Source organism: Budorcas taxicolor, chromosome 3 (assembly GCF_023091745.1).
Source record: "Budorcas taxicolor isolate Tak-1 chromosome 3, Takin1.1, whole genome shotgun sequence".
Taxonomy (NCBI): Eukaryota; Metazoa; Chordata; class Mammalia; order Artiodactyla; family Bovidae; genus Budorcas; species Budorcas taxicolor.
In genome coordinates this window covers 21,581,684-21,600,066 of record NC_068912.1, presented here as the reverse complement: position 1 = coordinate 21,600,066, position 18,383 = coordinate 21,581,684, and the positions used below count along the sequence as shown (strand labels likewise).

The following is an 18,383-nucleotide window of genomic DNA, read 5'->3' as shown; positions in this document are numbered from 1 at the left end:
GGCTCTGGACTCTGAGAAGACACAGAAGCGATAATACTCCAGCAGAAACAAGTACATCTGGCACCCAGATCTTCGTTTCTAAAAACCGTTTGCCATTAAATGGAATCAAGTCTTCTTAGAGAAATAGCTCATTCCAGAGTTCCACCACAGAATGCACAAGATGTGTTTAGAACACCTTGCTATGCCAGGAAGTAAAACAGTGCTCAAAGAAAAATGGGGACATATCAAAAAGTTACAGAAAGTGGCTCCCGCCAGCAGAATCTTCAATTATTTGAGCATCAAAATAAATAATAATAGTAATAGTAACTCACAGAATGAGGTAAGAATCCATAGGTTCATGCTGATAACAGTAAATGAATGAACAACAAACTAGGAAGGCGGGGAAAAAGTTCTTTCTTGCAACAGGCAGTAAACCAAATAAAAGTAGAAGGAATGACAGAACTGGAAACTCACCACTTGGTGACCACCAGAAAAAAATGTTCTAGGGGACATCAAAGCGGTGCTAAAACTAGTAGATCCAAGTTTGACATGGAACAAGGTAGTCTCACTTGATCTCCCACAAGACATTTATTAACCTCAAAGGAGAAAACTGCAACTTCCCTAATAAAGACCCAACTGAAGTGGGTGATCAAAGTCAACGACACCACTGTAAAGTATCATTTTTTGTGGCGTTTGCCAGAAAGCCATAAACTAAATCCAATTAAAAAAAAAAACTAAACAGACCCAAAATGAGGAACATTTTACAAAATAAATGGGTTGATTCTTCTAAAATGTCAAGGTACTGAAAGATCAGAATGACTTTAGAACTATTCCAGATTAAATGAGATTAAAGAGACACCACAAGTAAATGTAACACATCTTCCTGGATTAAATCTTGAACCAGCAAAGAAGCAGTTGTTTCTACAAGGACATTAGTCAAGCAAACGCAGAAATCTGAATAAGGAATGATTGAATAACATTAACACCAAGTTACAGATCCTACTAACCATATTGCACTTATTTAAGAGAAGGCAATAGGCTTCCCTGGTGGCTCAGATGGTAAAGCATCTGTTTGCAATGCAGGAGACCCAGGTTTGATCCCTGGGTTGGGAAGATCCCCTGGAAAAGGAAATGGCAGCCCACTCCAGTACTCTTGCCTGGAAAATCCCATGGATGGAGGAGCCTGGTAGGCTACAGTCCATGGGGACACAAAGAGTCGGACACGACTGAGCGACCTCACCTTCACTTTTTTTTGAGAAATACACATATGAATGGAGAGCTTATGGATCTTCTGTCTGCAACTGTCAAACAGTTCAGAAGAATACAGTAACATACATATGCACGCACAGACAGTAGGTGAAAAGTGAAAGTGTTAGCTGCTCAGTCGTGTCCAACTCTTTGCAACCCCAGGGACTGTAGCCCACAAGGATCCTCTGCCATGGCGTTCTCCAGGCAAGAACACTGGAGTGGGTTGCCATTCCCTTGTCCAGGGGGTCTTCCTGACCCAGGGATTGAACCCAGGTCTCCTGTATTACAGGCAGATTATCTTTACTGTCTGAGCCGCCAGGGAAACCCATGAAAAGACAGACGGAATGGTAAATGTGATGAAATGTTAACACTGAAGAACCTGGTTCAAAGGTATACGGGAATTCTTCGTATTATCTGTGCAACTTTTCTGTAAGTCTGAAATTATTTCAAAATAACAAGCTTTAAAACAGGCTGTGGGAGGTTCAAAAGGGAGGGGATATATGTATACCTATGGCTGATGCATGTTGAGGTTTGACAGAGAACAACAGAATTCTCTAAAGCAATTATCCTTCAAATTAAAAAATAAATAAATTAAAAAAAAAAAAACATGCTGTGACATGAAAGGAGAAGACTCCCTCTAAACCTCTTTCAGGGTCAGGTACACACCTCGCCTTGAGTAAGGAAGTTGGCCATCAGCGCGCCCTTTACAGCATTCTTCATGTCACAATCTGAGAAGATGATAAGTGGAGACTTGCCTCCAAGTTCCAGGGTAACAGGTTTGATTCCTTTAGCAGACATCTCCATGATCTTACAGAATAAGAGCAAAAGCATCGAGAAGTTTAACACCAATGAGATTACATGCTAGGTTAACTAGACTGTGACCCTGAAAAGTCATGCTGAACTACGTGTGACCTGCAGCCTTGTTCTCAATATACTTTGTCCTTAGTCTGCTTGAAGTAGTCTTTTCCAGAACACTGAAGAGAATCTACAGAACTGCATATTCTGAAGAGGGAGTTCATTTAAGACAACCTGTCAATTCATCTGTCATGGGAGGAAATTCTTTTGTATTGCTGCAACTGTGTTCCAGGCTGACAGACTCAGAGCACAAATTAAGGTCAAAACGACGAATCTGAACAAACTGGGACAACACCCGTTATTCAGAGGCGGCAGCTACAGATGAGGTAAGTCACCGAAGAATACAAATTGCACCCCAGGGTCTGGCCTCTCAGACACAGGCAGAAGACGACTCCCATCCCCAGCGGGCCTAACACACTGAGCGGCTCTAACTACTCCTTCACACTTCTCAAGTACACTTCAGACCTTGGCCCAATAATAGGTACAGCCTCCCTGCCAATACAAGCTAGGAAAAATCAGAGGCTAAGCCTCCAACACATGCTCTGGGGAGGCCTGACATAGCCGCATCAAGATGTCATAACCAGATGCCCCTACTGTTTCACTCTCACCTTTGAGCCAGTGGGCACGCTTCCAGTGAAGGAGACTTTGGCCACATCACGATGCTGACACAGGAACTGGCCTGTGGCAGCCCCTCCTTGAACCACGTTGAAGAGCCCAGGAGGGACTCCAGCCTCAGTATAGATTTCAGCCAGCAGCAACACGGACACGGGCGTGAAGGGAGAAGGCTTAAAGACCATGGCGTTACCTGCATTACCGAGACAAAAACACAGACAGATTTTTTAAAGTTGAAGATCCTCTGAAGACAGGACAAGGAGGACACGTCAAGAACAACTCCAGTTGAGAAACACTGTATGACATCCCTTATATGTGGAATCTAAACAGAAATGATGCAAATGAACTTATTTATAAAATAACAGATACAGACTCACAGACTTAGAAAACTAACTTATGGTTGCCAGCGGGGAAGGATGGAGGGAAGGGACAGTTAGGGAGTCTGGGATCAACATGCACACACTGCTATACTTCAAACTGGTAACCAACAAGTACCCACTGCAGAGCACACGGAACTCTACTCAATGTTATATGGAGCCTGGATGGGAGGGGAGTTTGGGGTAGAATGGATACATGTATATGTGACTGGCTGAGTCCCTTCACTGTTCACCTGAAATTATCACAACACTGTTAATCAGCTATATGCAATATAAAATTAAAAATTAAAAAAAATAACTGTTTCCTGTTCCCCATCAAATGCTAGGCCCAAAATTATTATTAATAAGTAAACCTATCTTTTTCTTCCCTCCTTAGTTTCTCTCATGAAACAGACCAAGCCACACACTTGCAATGTCTCAACCAGTAATACCTTATATATCTACAGCTTTTCACATATATTAACCTCATTTAACATTTGCAACAGCAGTATGAAGTAGGTATGATTAGACCCATTTTATAAAAGCTGAAACTGAAGATAAGTAAAGTTAATTAATTTGATAAGAGTCTGCAAGGCTAGTAACTTAATTCTATTTCTCCTCTATCACAGAGAAATGTGTAAAATGAACATGAAGCAGCAACAAGAAAAAAGCTGCATTTCAATACAATGTTTTAATACTAGAGCTCTTTTAACCTGAAAATTTTTTCTAAGACATAATGTCTTCTTTTCCCACAGATTCTTCTCTTTAAATAGTGCAAAAAATCTTTTTGTTAATCAACCAAAGCTTCTCTAACGGAGACTTTGTCTTTCATTTCTCTTAAGACACAAATGACAAATGAAGAAGTTTATTTTCTGCTTCCTAAATGAAGTCAAATCCCCAAGTGCTACCTGCTACACAGAAATTGATGCTCAGAATTCTTGTCCATAAAGGAAGAGAACTTTCAAGTAGCACAAATCTAATTCATTTGACACTAAAAATAATACTGAAATCTCCAAGACCAAAATTAACTTTCTTCCTTCCCATAAACAAAAATAAATAAAAATGGGAATAATGTATAACCTCAAAGCTCCCTAGGGGGCGGGGCAGGGGTGAAATTATGCCAGGGAGAAAGGGTAGCTCACAGGCGGAAGAGTAAGCCATTCTTACCACAAGCCAGAGCTGGAGCCGACTTCCAGCAGGCGATCTGAAAGGGGTAGTTCCAGGCTCCGATTCCAACACACACCCCGAGTGGTTCCCTTCTGGTGTAACCAAACGATCCACCTGGGAGCTGGATGTGTTCGCCTAAGCGGACAGAGAGGGCAGAGAACAGTGTAGGGCTGCCCGCCCCAAGGGTTCACCAGCTCCTGGACTCACTCTGGACTCCAGCCAGACCACCCACCTCTCATCCCCCAGCCACTGGGCTCACCGCGCCTCTGGTCTTTCGTTCATTCTAGGTATTCTCACACTGCTTCTGCATGTTCTCCCCACATAAAGAATCCTTATTAGCCTTCAAGCGAACGTTCATTCAACTCAATATAACCCTCTAAAGATTTACCAAGCATCCACTACATAACTCAGATGAAATGGAGCAGAGATGGGGAGACTTGGCTGCTAAACAGTCCCAGGACCCTCAACCTCAGCCTTCTCACCCCACTGACCTCCTGAGCCCGGCCAACCCAGCCAACATGTGAACTGATGGACACTTCCTAGACAGTAAAAGAAAATCTGTTGCTGAGTAAGTAAAACTAATAAATATGATGCCCTCACTGAGTCTTGCAAGAACTGGTTTTGGCACAATCTTGTCTACACCTCAGCTGCAAGGTTAGGTGCTTTATATACTGGGCTGGGCAAAACGTTTGTTCAGGTTTTTCCATACAATGTTATGGAAAAACTACAACCCAATACCTCATCTCATCGAATCCTTCTAATAACCAATAAGATAGGGACGATCTCCCGTTTAAATAAAGTAATTCTCAGTGACACCCAAGTAGAGAGTGTTAAGTCCAAGATTCTAACTCAGGTCTGTCTTAATTCCAAACTCTGTACCCTACTCCACCAGGCTCTGCTGCCCTGCTTCCTTTAAGCTGGGCACAGAAGGCCAGGTGTGGGCTTACCGGCCATGGAGCCCGCCAACCCTGCATAGTACTCCAGGCACTGCCAGGAAGTGTCAATGTCCCAGCGGGCCTCAAAGATGGACTTGCCATTGTTGATAGTCTCCACAGTGGCGATTTCATCCTTCCGTTCCTTTGGGCAAAACACAGGACTAGACTGAAGACAAATTACCATACACCTCAACATATTCAACAATCAAAACAGAATACGTTGCCTAATTTTTAAAAACAGAAACAGCCCGAACTTCCAACAGAAAGGAATGGCTGTGACATCTGGAAGAAATGAAAGTTATTGCTAAATAGTCCCCTGTTCTCCCCATCAAGTAACTCACAGACATAAGACCAACACCTCATTCCAAGATTAGTGAGAAAAGGACTGTTTTGAGAAATATTATATATGTACACCTGCAAAAATATGTACAGATATTTGTGCATGAGGTTTTCCTGGTGGCTCAGACAGTAAAGAATCTGCCCGCAATGCAGGACACCCGAGTTCGATCCCTGGGTCAGGAAGATCCCCTGGAGAAGTGAACGGAAACCCACTCCAATATTCTTGCCTGGAGAATTCCACGGACAGAACCTGGAGGACTGCAGTCCACGGGATCACAAAGAGTCAGACAAGGCTGAGTGACTAACACACTGCGTGTACACAGTAAGAACAAAGAGTCCTTAGGAAAACTGTACTAAATAGCCAAACACACATCAACACAAATGGGTTTAATTCTCCCAAAGAAATGCAGCATGCCAAAATCACAGGATAATTATTTTCTGATGCTCATTACTCACCAACTGTCTTTTCAAATTCTGTTTTCAGATGTAGTTCACAGAACTTAAAGGCACTACAGATGGCCCAAAAATGAACAAAAAGATTTTGGAAATCAGACCTGAAAAATTAAATAATGTCCCCAAAAGAGATGAAAAACTTGAATATGGGGGTTTCCCTGGTGGCTCAGTGGTTGCTGCAAAAGTAATTGCAATTTTGGACCATGCATTTTAAATAATTATAATTACGCTCAAATACATCTTTATTAATCAAAATAGGAACCATGACAGTCAACACATTTTTGCCAACAAGAAATAAGTTTGTTTATTCTTGGAGCATAAAAATCCATGCTTCAGGATTCAGCAACCTCCTGGAAAGCATTTTCTGCTTCCTGCCGGTTGCAAAAGCATTTTCCCTGCAAAAAGTTGTCAAGATGCTTGAAGAAGTGGTCGTCAGTTGGCAAGGGGTCAGATGGAATTTGGCAGATGAAGCAAAACTTTGTAGCCCAGTTCTCTCAACTTTTGCAGCTTGTACAGCTTTTGGTTGTACACTGCCGTCGGGCACTGTCATGGAGAGCTGGGCCCTTTCTGTTGACCAACACCGCTGCAGGCATTGCAGTTTCCAGTGGATCTCATCAGCTTGCTGGGCTTATTTCTCAGATCTAATGGTTTTGCCGGGATTTAGAAAGCTACAGTGGATGAGGCCAGCAGCAGACCACCTAACAATGACCATGACCTTTTGTGGTGCAAATCTGGCTTTGGGCAGTGCTCTGGAGCTTCTTCTTGGTCTCATCACTGCGCTGGTTGTTGCTGGTTGTCATATAAAATCCACTTTTCATTGCACATCACATCCTGATCAAGAAATGGTTTGCTGTTGCACAGAATATGGGAGGACAACACTTCAAAACGACGATTTTTAAAATTTTTGGTCAGCTCATGAGGCACCCATTCATCAACTGTTTTCACCTTTCCAATTTGCTTCAAACGCCAAATGATCATAGAACGATCAACTTTGAGTTCTAGTGCAATTTCTCGAGTGGTTGTAAGAGGATCGGCTTCGATAATGGCTCTTATTCAGAGGGCCAGCCACTATGCTCCTCATCCTCAAGACTCTCATCTGCTTTGCAAAACCTCTTGAGCCACCGCTGCACTGTATATTCATTGGCAGTTCCTGGGCCAAGCACGTTGTTGCAAGTTGTCTCCACTCCTTTATGACCCATTTTGAATGCTAATAAAAAAGTCACTCGAATTTGCTTTTTGTCTAACATCATTTCTATAGTCTAAAATAAATATAAAATAAACAGCAAGCAATAAGTCATTAGTAAAAAAAAAAACACACACACACAGAGAGAAATGCGCATTAAAATGATGTATAACATAACCACATTTAAGAATGTAATCCAGGATCAAATGGCAAAGTTCACCAATGCAAAACTGCAATCACTTTGGCACCAACCTCTGTCTCGACACAGGTTCAGTCCCTGATCTGGGAAGATGCCGTGAAGCAACTAAGCCTACGTGTCACAACTGTCGACCTAGGGTCTAGAGCTGGGGAGCTGGAAATACCGCGTCCACGTGCCACAGCTGCTGAAGCCCCAGCGCTCTCGAGCCCCCGCTCTGCAACAAGAGAAGCTACTGACATGAGAAGACTGCACGCTGCAACGAAGAGCAGCCCCTGCTCACCGCAACTAGAGAAAAGTCCGCATGGCAACAAAGACGGAGCACAGCCAGAAACAGATAAAATTATTTAGATCTGAGTATGTAAGAAACAGGTATTTGCTATTACAGATCTGATTTTAATTAAAAAAAAAAAACCAATGTGGTCAAAATCTGCACATAAAACATGAATTGAACAATTGACAAGAAAGATGCATCTGTTACTAAAATGGACCATCAGTATGGCTGACCAGAAGCAACATGAAATGGCAACAGAAATGAACACAAGCGTCTAACACAAGAGCTACCAAGTACAGATCTGAGAAAGCATGGAAGGATGAAATACAGGAAACAGCACTTTGATAATGATAATTGGACATGGTCTATTTCTACAAAGACCAGAGGTATGAAGTGCTTCGATCCATTCATTCCATATTTGTTGGATTCCAGAAAAGTTGATGAAGTAGGACTTGAGCTCAGCTCCGTTCATGAAAACACACATGAAAAATCACAACTAACTGCTCAACAGCCATCAACAAGAAAGACCAGAGCCTACCAGAAAAGCTATTCTGCATCCAAAGACAAAGAAGAAGTCAGAACAAGATGGTGGGGGGCGGCACACTGCTAATCTAGTCAAATCCCATACTCACCAGGTACTGCTGCTACTGCTGCTAAGTCGCTTCAGTCGTGTCCGACTCTGTGCGACCCCATAGACGGCAGCCCACCAGGCTCCCCCGTCCCTGAGATTCTCCAGGCAAGAGTACTGGAGTGGGTTGCCATTGCCTTCTCCGACTCACCAGGTAGGTGACACACAAATTGGAAAATAATTATATTGCAGAGGTTCTCCCACAGGAGTGAGAGTTCTGAGCCCCACATCAAGCACCCCAGCCTGGAAGACTGGCATCAGGAGGAGGAGCCCCAGAGCATTTGGCTTTGAAGACCAGTGGGTCTTAATTATAGAGACTCCACAGTAATGGAAGAGATTAAAAACTTCACTCTTGGAGGATGCACAGAAGATCTCATGCACACCAGAAGCCAAGGAAAAAGCAGCGAGTGACTCCATAGGGGCCTGGGTCAGACCTACCTGCTGGTCTTTGAGTGTCTTCTGAGAAGGTGGAGGGCGGCTGGCTTCGGTTTACAGTGGGGACAAGGACATCAGTGGCAGAGGAACCACAGAATACTCATTGGCATGAGCTCTCCTGAAGTCTGATATTTTGGCACCAAGAGCTGGCTCCCCCAACAGCCTACAGGCCCCAGTGCTGGGATGCCTCAGGCCAAACAACCAACAGGGCAGAAACACAGCCCCATCCACCAGCAGACAGGCTGCCTAAAGTCTTCCTGAGCCTAAAGCCACCTCTATAGACATATCGCTTGACACGCCCCTGCCCACCAGAGGGCTAAGACCCAGACCCACCCACCAGGAACCAGCCCCTCCCTCCAGGAAGCCTGCACAAGCCTCTACACCAGCCTCATCCATGAGGCGGCAGATACCAGGAACAAGAGGCACAACTCCCCTGCGGCCTGCAGGATGGAGACCGCAAAAAGAGTTAGACAGAGGAGACAGCAGAGAAACACGTTCCAGATGAAGTAACAGGAGAAAACCCCAGAACAACAACCAAGTGAAGTGGAGCTAGAAAATCATTTCACACTTTTTACTAAGAAAAAGGACAGATCCAGTCTCTTCCTTCAAGGAGCTCACTTCCTAAAAAGGAAGTTAGTAAGTTCTAAACAAATTCTGCAATTATTGAATAGACATGTTTCTTCAGAAAGGATGATTTGTTTACATCCAAACACAATCTAAATTAAATTGCCTTTCAAACCAACAATTTACCTTCTCTTTCCTGATTCTCTACTCACCAAAACAACTTTTTAACAATGAATTTGTTTCCCCGTTACTGATACGGGAAAGAGGGTACCTAGGAAAACAACAAGCCATCAGTTCTGATGTAGCAGTTCTTTAACCAGGTGTGAATCATCCCACTTCTTGGATGTGTTGAGTATGATCAATGTAAAACACATTTTCAAAAGGCATGATCAACCATGTGACTTAAACTTCATTTCTAGAATGCAAGAGGGGAACTAGTCCCTGAAGAGGAAGTAGGTCAGTTCACTTCAGTTCAGTCGCTCAGTTGTGTCTGACTCTTTGCAACCCCATGAATCGCAGCACGCCAGGCCTCCCTGTCCATCACCAACTCCCGGAGTTCACTCAGACTCATGTCCATCGAGTCGGTGATGCCATCCAGCCATCTCATCCTCTGTCGTCCCCTTCTCCTCCTGCCCCCAATCCCTCCCAGCATCAGAGTCTTTTCCAATGAGTCAACTCTTCACATGAGGTGGCCAAAGTACTGGAGTTTCAGCTTCAGCATCATTCCCTCCAAAGAAATCCCAGGGTTGATCTCCTTCAGAATGGACTGGTTGGATCTCCTTGCAGTCCAAGGGACTCTCAAGAGTCTTCTCCAACACCACAGTTCAAATGCATTAATTCTTCAGCACTCAGCTTTCTTCACAGTCCAACTCTCACATCCATACATGACCACTGGAAAAACCATAGCCTTGACTAGACAGACCTTAGTCGGCAAAGTAATGTCTCTGCTTTTCAATAAGCTATCTAGGATGGTCATAATTTTTCTTCCAAGGAGTAAGCATCTTTTTATTTCAGTTCACTAATCAGCATAAACACACTGATGAAATCAGCATGTTACACTTCAAACACATGAAGAAATATTAAACTAACAAAAGTGAAATGCTGTTGTCTTCCACATTAATACAAGAGTGAACAGACGGGAATTAATCTATGACTACTGCTGAAAAGCCTTGGAATATTTACTACGAAAGGAAGTTTCACTAAGATTTTTTTTTTTTGGTAAAGAATGGACAGACAATTAGTTTTGAGGACTGTTTCAAGGTTTCAACTCAAAGAGAAAATTCAATCTATTGGCTGGTCTTTTGAAATTTTTCTTGTCTTATTCCAGCATCCTCTATCCTCATGCAAAAGGTTATTTCTAGAAAGCCACTGTGGGGCCTTTTGACGTATCTTACAAGGATCATAAAAAAAGACCCTGATGAAGACTATCAAGTAGTCCAAGTGAATCTCTAACACTGAATTCTGCATTCAGGGAAATGGGATTCCTTTACCCTCCTGGGATAAGGAGGGCGGAAGGGAAAGGGGAAACAATGTAAGCTTCCTGCCCCTACTAGCTACAAGAGCCACCACAAAACAAAACTGTCCACCCTGACAATGCACTTCGAGAAGCACCTCTTGGCAAACATGTGCTTCACATCTACCCTATCCCTCTCTCGGCCACCCCGCTTCTCATGTGACCTGACCACGGGTCCAATGGGTAAAAGGGAAGAAGAAAAGCCCCATCCCCCTCCTTCATTTCAAGCCACCAAGCAAGTGTAAGTGTCTAGCTTTTTTATAAGAGAACCACATGAGCAAAGCCATGCCTGTTCAAGTCTAATAAGCGTGAGCCCCGGCTTGCTTCAAGAGGCAGAGCTGAGCAAAAGAACGGCTGAAGGCAAGTGCATAATCTACACACGCACTCTTTTCTATATGTAAATAGTGGTAAAATACATTATAGTTTTAAAATACATTTCTCTCTCCTTTTAAAGCCAAATGACAGCGACTTTCCTAAGGAGGCTCCAACTTAGAGATGATTGGCGCCTACCATTAAGATCTTTATAATTTGATAAAAAGCATCAAAAGATTCAAAGTGAAAAGGGACGCCTAAGACTAATACACATACCAAAAACTGTTCATTTCACTAGGAGTCAATGGGCTTCCAGCTAAGGTAGAGTAACCGGGATCAGATTAGGCTCTACCCTTCAGCAACTAAAAACACCAGATAAAATACACAAAACAACAATTTTTACAAAACAACTATTTTCAGACACTGGACATTGGACAGCTCAGGACAGTGATCACTGAGAGAAGGAAACAAATGAGGTGAGCCCTACATGTGTTCCTGCCTGCTGCCTGGAAAGAGTATCAGAGAGCCAGTAAGAGGGCCTTAGGTGGGGCCCAAGAGATACTCTGAGTTAAGGAAACAGGTTGGGAGTTCAAGGACTATGTGATGGCTACAGTATGCACTCTAGGGATAGGAGAGAAGAGAGCTGCACAGAATATCCCAGAGATCCCCCTTAAGTCTTCATCTGAGAACTGGTCAGTGTGAGGACCCTACCCAAGGCTAGGAAAAAACTAACCAAGAAGGTGAAAACAAAACAAAAAAAAATCCCTAGAACTCACACAGGGGCATGAATAGTTCACGTTCCCACCAGCCATGTTAAGAAAAACCTCAGTAGTACACAGAGCATCAAGCTAGGTATTCAGAAGGGTATTCAATAGTGGGGGAAAATTAGCTGTTCTGATCACACCTAACAAAGCACAGAAACAAGTCTTGCAAGGATCAAACTAATTCCAAGTAACTTCACTGTGTCACAGAACAAAGCTCATTAATGTTTTAAAGTACAAGAATATTCAGCATCCAACACATAAAATTCACAATGTCTAGTGATAACAAATTACTAGACATGCAAAAGATAGGAAAGTTATATAACATTTAACCAGGAGGAAAAAAAAAAACAGTCATGCAAAACAGCAAAGTTACATAACACCTAACCAGGAGGAAAAAGTCAATCCATAGAAACAGACTCAGAACTGGTAGATGTCACAATTAGTAGATGGGGATATTAAAAGTTATTATTACTATATTCCATGTGTTCAAGAAAGTAGAGGAAAACATGAACACGTTAAGGAGCAACATGGAACAACAACAAAAAAGACTCAGGCTGCTCTTCTAGAGACGAAAAATACACCAGACGGGATTAACAGCAGATCAGACGCGATGGAAGAAAAGGTGGGCGAACTTTACGCGTAACAATGGAATTACCCAAAATGAAACAGAGAGGAAAAATGAGAAGAAATGAACAGATCATTAGTGAGCTGCAGAACAGTTTCAAGTAGCCCGAGGTATATGTAATTGGAGGCTCTGAAGAAGAGGAAATAGAAGACTGGGGGTAGAAGAAATATTTAAAGAAGTAATATTTAAAATATATATATAAATTTAAAAAATAATAATAATAGCCATAATCTTCCAAATTTAACTATATATGTACAAATTCAAAAGAAACTCCAAACAAAAGAAATATAAAGAAAGCTGCATCAAAAGACAATGAACTTGTTTAAAACTGATGATAAGAAGAAAATCTTAAAAGCAGCCAGATGCCAGTCTATGTCTGACGCAGGATACAGCATGCTTGGGGCTGGTGCATGGGGATGACCCACAGAGATGTTATGGGGAGGGAGGTGGGAGGGGGGTTCATGTTTGGGAACGCATGTAAGAATTAAAGATTTTAAAATTAAATAAATAAATAAATAAATAAAATAAAAGCAGCCAGAGAGGTAAAAAATATTCAATAAAAGGGAACAAAAATAAGAATGACAGCAGACTTCTCTTCTGAAACAAAACAAGCCAGAAGACAGCAATGCAACATCTTAAAAGCACTGGAAGAAAAATCTGTCAATCTACAATTATTTATCTAGAACTCTTTTTGAAAATGAAAGCAAGGACATCCCTGGTGGTCCAGTGGTAAAGAATCTGCCTGCAATTCAGGGGATATGGCTTTGATGGCTGGTCTAGGAAGATTCCACATGCCTCGGGGCAGCTAAGGCCACGCGCCACTCCAGAGCCCACAAGCTTTGAGCACTGAGCCCTAACAACAGCAACCACTGAAGCCTGCAAGCCCTAGAGCCCGTGATTTGCAACACAAGCTACCTCAGCAATGAGGAGCCTGCACACTGCAACTACAGGGCAGCCTCTGCCTGCAGCAGCTCCAGAAAGCCCGCCCACAGCAGCAAGGACAGCACGGCCAAAACCAAAATACGGAAAAGTTTAGAACTAATATAAATAAAGGAATACTGAAAGTGAAATGAAGACTTTTCAGACATACAAAAGCTAAAAGAACATCTCTAGCAAATCTGCACTATGAAACATGCTAAGGGATTTCTTCTAACAGAAATAAAAATGGTAACATAGAAATCTGGGCCTTCCCAAAGGAATGAAGAACACTAGTTATGTTAAAAATGTGAGTAAATATAAATATTTTTATCTTATAGAAGATAATTGTGCGTAGTTTAAAAATGCAAAGGGCAAGGAACTATAGATCATGATTAACTTGAAAAATCACTGAAAGAAAACAACCAAGGGCTAAACTGTAGGTTGTGGTCAGAGGGTGGGGTCTATTCAGTTACAGAATAATTTCAGGCAAAGGTAGATCCAGGGATTCCCTGGTGGCTCAGGGCTAAAGAATCTGCCTGCCAATGCAGGAGATGCAGGTTTGATCATCAGTCCTGGAAGATTCCCTTGACAAGGAAATGGCAACCCACGCTAGAATTCTTGCCTGGGAAATCCATGGACAGAGAAGCCTGGAGAGCTAAAGTCCATGGGCTTGCAAAAAGCCAGGCAGGACTTAGTAACTGAACAAAAACAACATCAGCAAAGGCAGATTTGGGCCATGATCATCAGACAGGAGCTTTCAAGAAAGACAGTAATATATTTTTGACTGTAAAAAATTGTATAAAATATTAAAGAAAACGAAATGAAGAGTTTAAAGGAAAAGAAAATTAACATTAGTCGATTTCAGAGCAAAAAAAAAAAATAGGTACTACTCAGGATTTTAAAAATAACTTTATAATAACAAAAGAGCCAGTTCTTAAGAAGGTAAACAAACCAAATGCTTATGCACAAGCAAAAGTGAGAGGCAAATTAGAATAAAAAATTATCAGCTTTGAGTTACAACGTTTAATCTACCAAATTAAAAATAAATTTTGATAAAAGAAAATATCCTGTTGGGAGAAAATTCTCCAGGAATATCTTGATATTACTGCATGGTGTAGGCTTTCTGCAAAGGCCACTGGCAAGCTGACTGAAAAGCAAAGGCCTTGGAAGGCAGAGACAGCATCTCCCCAAAGACGGAGGTCTCTGATGAGATGTGGAGATAAAAAGCTCTCTACTTCCAGTTCTTGGAGACATCTGCTTACATTCCAGGGTAATAAATCCAGTGATACCTTTCTCCTTAACCTTGGAGATCTGCTCAGTGAGTTACATCTCATTAACCTTAACAAGTAACCTTTCTCCAAAGGAGAGAATGGGCAGATGTGCCCCTTATAAGTTGAGTCTCTTAATTTTGGGGTTCCTCTCCTACAGTGCAACCCACTGTATGCACTTACCGCATCACCCCATGGGGACTGGAGCTCAGAAAACTAGTGCTAAAGTATTTTGCTGTGAGTAGTAAACTCTCTTTCTCTCTCTAATCCAGAAAACTTCATGTTTCTTGTCAGAATACCCATATAACCTTGTAAACAGGGTAACTGTCAGACCCCCCAGTTTCTGACATAACACACTGATGAGGAAAAAAGTCATCACAGTCCTACACTGAGAGATATCCCTGATTTATATTTTGGTGTATGTCCTCTGAATTTTCTAATTTTCTGTAAAGACAATCTAGTGCCTTTGCCTTTTAAGACTGTAAAAAGCTAAACTTTATTTCATAAGAGGGGAACAGGAATGAATCTATGAAATCTTCTAGGCAACTAAGGCAGAAAATTAACCTGAAAAAGAAAAGTGAACTTAAGCGTCATCAGAGGAAAGACTAATAGGGAACAAGAACAGATAGTTAAAAAGAAAAGGAGACAAGCGACAAAGGATACATTATCACAACAACAAAGAAGGAAAAGAAAGCCTGCCCAGGGAGATGTCACAAGGAGCCAAGAGCCAGAAAGAAAATCACTGAAGGAAAGCTTGTTGTACGTATCAAAGTGAGCATATGGAAATGTTTTTGGATCTCATCAAAAAGGTATCACTTAATCCATCAGTCTTAATTGCAAATCATCACACAAAAAATCACAGAGCAATGCAAGAGGACTTTTCTGGAAGAGATTAAATTAAAACATACCCTTATTATCCTGGCAGCCTCCAAAAGGATTCGGCAACGCTCCATGCCAGATTTTTGACTCCATATTTTAAAGGCAGCCTTTGCATCCTGAACAGCCAAATTTACTTCCTTTTCTCCCGAACATGTGAAAGTAGCTATCACTCTACCTATAAATACAGGGAAACTGAGTGTTAACTTCAAATGTTTGCCACATATTTTAAATGAAGTTTTGTGTATCCATTTTCCTTTTCGTGATCCTCTTCCTGTCTTTAAGTATAGTCTAATTTAGTGACTACCCCTAAACCAACAGCTTATCTTTTAAACAATCTAATAAAAGTTGAAGACTTGTCTTCAGAAAAATGTACTGACTGTGTCTCTTGCCTAGCCCACCTTGAACTTTGGGGTAAGAACTCCTGCCCTCCTTACACTTGGGTTTACTAAGGTTAACTTCCTATCAATTATTTCACAATGCTCCTTAACAGTGTTTCAGAATCTCAGAGGTCTTGCAAAATCAAAGTATTCAGTCTCCTGGGTTATGAACTCTGATTTTAAATCACTGGTCTGTGTTCTTTGTAAGTCATATAATACTACTGATACTTGATGAACATGGTTAATAAATAGAGTATCAAGAAAAGATATTCCTAAAAGCAAGAACATTTTTTCCTCAAATATGAGGGAAAAAATCCCACTCTCTCATTTTCTTGTTGTTTTTGTTGTTTAGTTACTAAGTCATGTCTGACTCTTCGTGACCCCATGGACTGTAGCCTGCCAGGCTCCTCTGTGCATGGGATTTTCCAGGCAAGAATACTGGAGTGGGGTGCCATTTCCAACTCCAGGGGATCCTCCAGACCTAGGGATCCAACTGACATCTCCTGCACTGGCAGGTGCATTCTTTACCACTGGGCCACCTCGGAAGCCCATTTCATTTTCTTACTTCAATCCTATTCCCTACACTGGGCAAAATATGAAATGATCAGTTTTTCTAGACCCAAATCCTAAGGGTTGTGACTGACACTACTAAAAAGAAATCTCTAGGATGTCAGTTAAGGGTCTCCCCTCCCACAAGAACATTTGGGACTCTGCTTTTTCCAGAGATTTCACAAACCTGTATTATAAATTTGAGTAGCCAATTGATAGAGGCAGTGGCTAAGAATCACACAGCACACACTGTAGGCAGTTAAAATAAAGAGCAATTTTTCTTTCTTTTGTATCAATATGGGAGTGGGAAATCAAGAGGCCTAAAGGAGAGCCTGATGGTGGCTGTGGCCCCTTCCTGCTGGGACAAGTGGCAGAGCAGAAAGGTGTAATTGATCACACCTAAATTCTCCAGTCTCTTGAAATTCAGTTTTATTCATCTGGGGATATAATATTTGGTTTGCACATTTATATTTCTCTCCTCGCAAACATTAAACCCAGCGAAACAAAAACAAAACAAAAAACCTCTTCCTCCTCCTCATTTGCTTTGTGATCTTTGGACTTCCCAAGGTCTGGCACAGTGCTTGGCACACATTAAACACTAGATAAAAGCAGAATTTTTTATTTCCCTTTCCCAGCTCTGGTTCGTGTCCGGAAATACTTTAACACTAGGGGATGGCAACAAAGTAGTCATTCACGCTCATTACAACCATCTGTGCATGCTCCTCCATTTTGGCACAAGTATTTCTTTTCACCCTGTCCTAGAACTCTTCTAAGGGCACCGCTGAAGACATTACTGAGGCCCTACCTTTAAAATTAATAATTAACACAAAGACACTACCTTACCCACCAGGGCTCTGTGGACTCTGTTCAGGCTGTTGTGAAATTAATCCTGACCCCACCGCGCAACTCACGAGCTGCCCCCCTTTGCTACGACTCCTTCCTGCCCCGGTCTAGAAGCTCTCGTGTTTGCGCAGCATCCTTAGCTGCCTACACAGATAACTTTATACTCTACACCATCACTTACCCGTGCTGAATAAACGTCTGTTCAGTGCACTACATGAAGCTTCAGCAAGTTAGAACAGGTCTCACCCCTGGGCGGGGGAGCGTCAGTCCGCGCCCCAGCCTCGCCCCTACCCTGGCCCCCGCAGCTTCCCTCCGACCCCGTTACCGGTTGCTGGCTCGAAAGCCTTCTCGGTGCCGGAGGCATCCACTGGCTCCACGCGGGCCCCGCCACGGTAATTGAGCGGCTGCGACACAACGAAGGTGCCAGTGCTCATGGCGGCGATCGGAGCAGAAGCAGGCCCGAGGGTGCGGGAAAGCGTAGACAGTGCAGCCAGGCCAGCTCGGAGAAACATGGGGGGCAGGAGCGGCGGAGAGGGCCGAGCCGGAGGGGCGGGGCCGCGGGAGGACGGGCCCGCGGAGAGGGGAGGGGCCGCCGGAGGGGCGGGGTAGCCGAGATGGGAGGGGCCGCAGGAGGGCGGGGCCGAGGGAGGGGCGGGGTAGCCGAGATGGGAGGGGCCGATGGAGGGCGGGGCCGATGGAGGGCGGGGCCGCGGGAGGGGCGGGGCCGCGGGAGGGGCGGGGCCGCGGGGAGGGGCGGGGCCGCGGGGAGGGGCGGGGCCGCGGGAGGGGCGGGGCCGCGGGGAGGGGCGGGGCCGCGGGGAGGGGCGGGGCCGAGGCAAGACGCGGGCTGAGGGAGGGGCGCGCCCGGACTAGAGTTGAAGGCCCTGGGGCAGGAGGAGAAGGGGACGACAGAGGATGAGATGGCTGGATGGCATCACGGACTCGATGGACGCGAGTCTGAGTGAACTCCGGGAGTTGGTGATGGACAGGGAGGCCTGGCGTGCTGCGATTCATGGGGTCGCAGAGTCGAATACGACTGAGCGACTGAACTGAACTGAACTGAGACAAGGGCCGGCCTTCCGGGGCGGAGTTTGCAAGACTTTTCCGTGCA

The 18,383-nt window shown here is 43.5% G+C and overlaps 1 protein-coding gene across 1 annotated transcript in view; it reads right to left on the bottom strand.

Moving 5' to 3' along the window:
- The window catches only part of LOC128045524 (4-trimethylaminobutyraldehyde dehydrogenase-like), a 19,142-nt gene extending 1,326 nt beyond the window's left edge, over window positions 1-17,816 (bottom strand). Inside the window, exons 1-6 of the mRNA XM_052638022.1 lie at window positions 17,598-17,816; window positions 15,533-15,678; window positions 5,165-5,294; window positions 4,218-4,352; window positions 2,691-2,887; window positions 1,894-2,034 (exon numbers count right to left, since the gene is read on the bottom strand). Of these exons, the coding sequence (XP_052493982.1) occupies window positions 1,894-2,034; window positions 2,691-2,887; window positions 4,218-4,352; window positions 5,165-5,294; window positions 15,533-15,678; window positions 17,598-17,784 (936 nt within the window). The 5' untranslated portion in view covers window positions 17,785-17,816. The remainder of the gene's footprint in view (window positions 1-1,893; window positions 2,035-2,690; window positions 2,888-4,217; window positions 4,353-5,164; window positions 5,295-15,532; window positions 15,679-17,597) is intronic.
- Window positions 17,817-18,383: the final 567 nt, after the last annotated feature.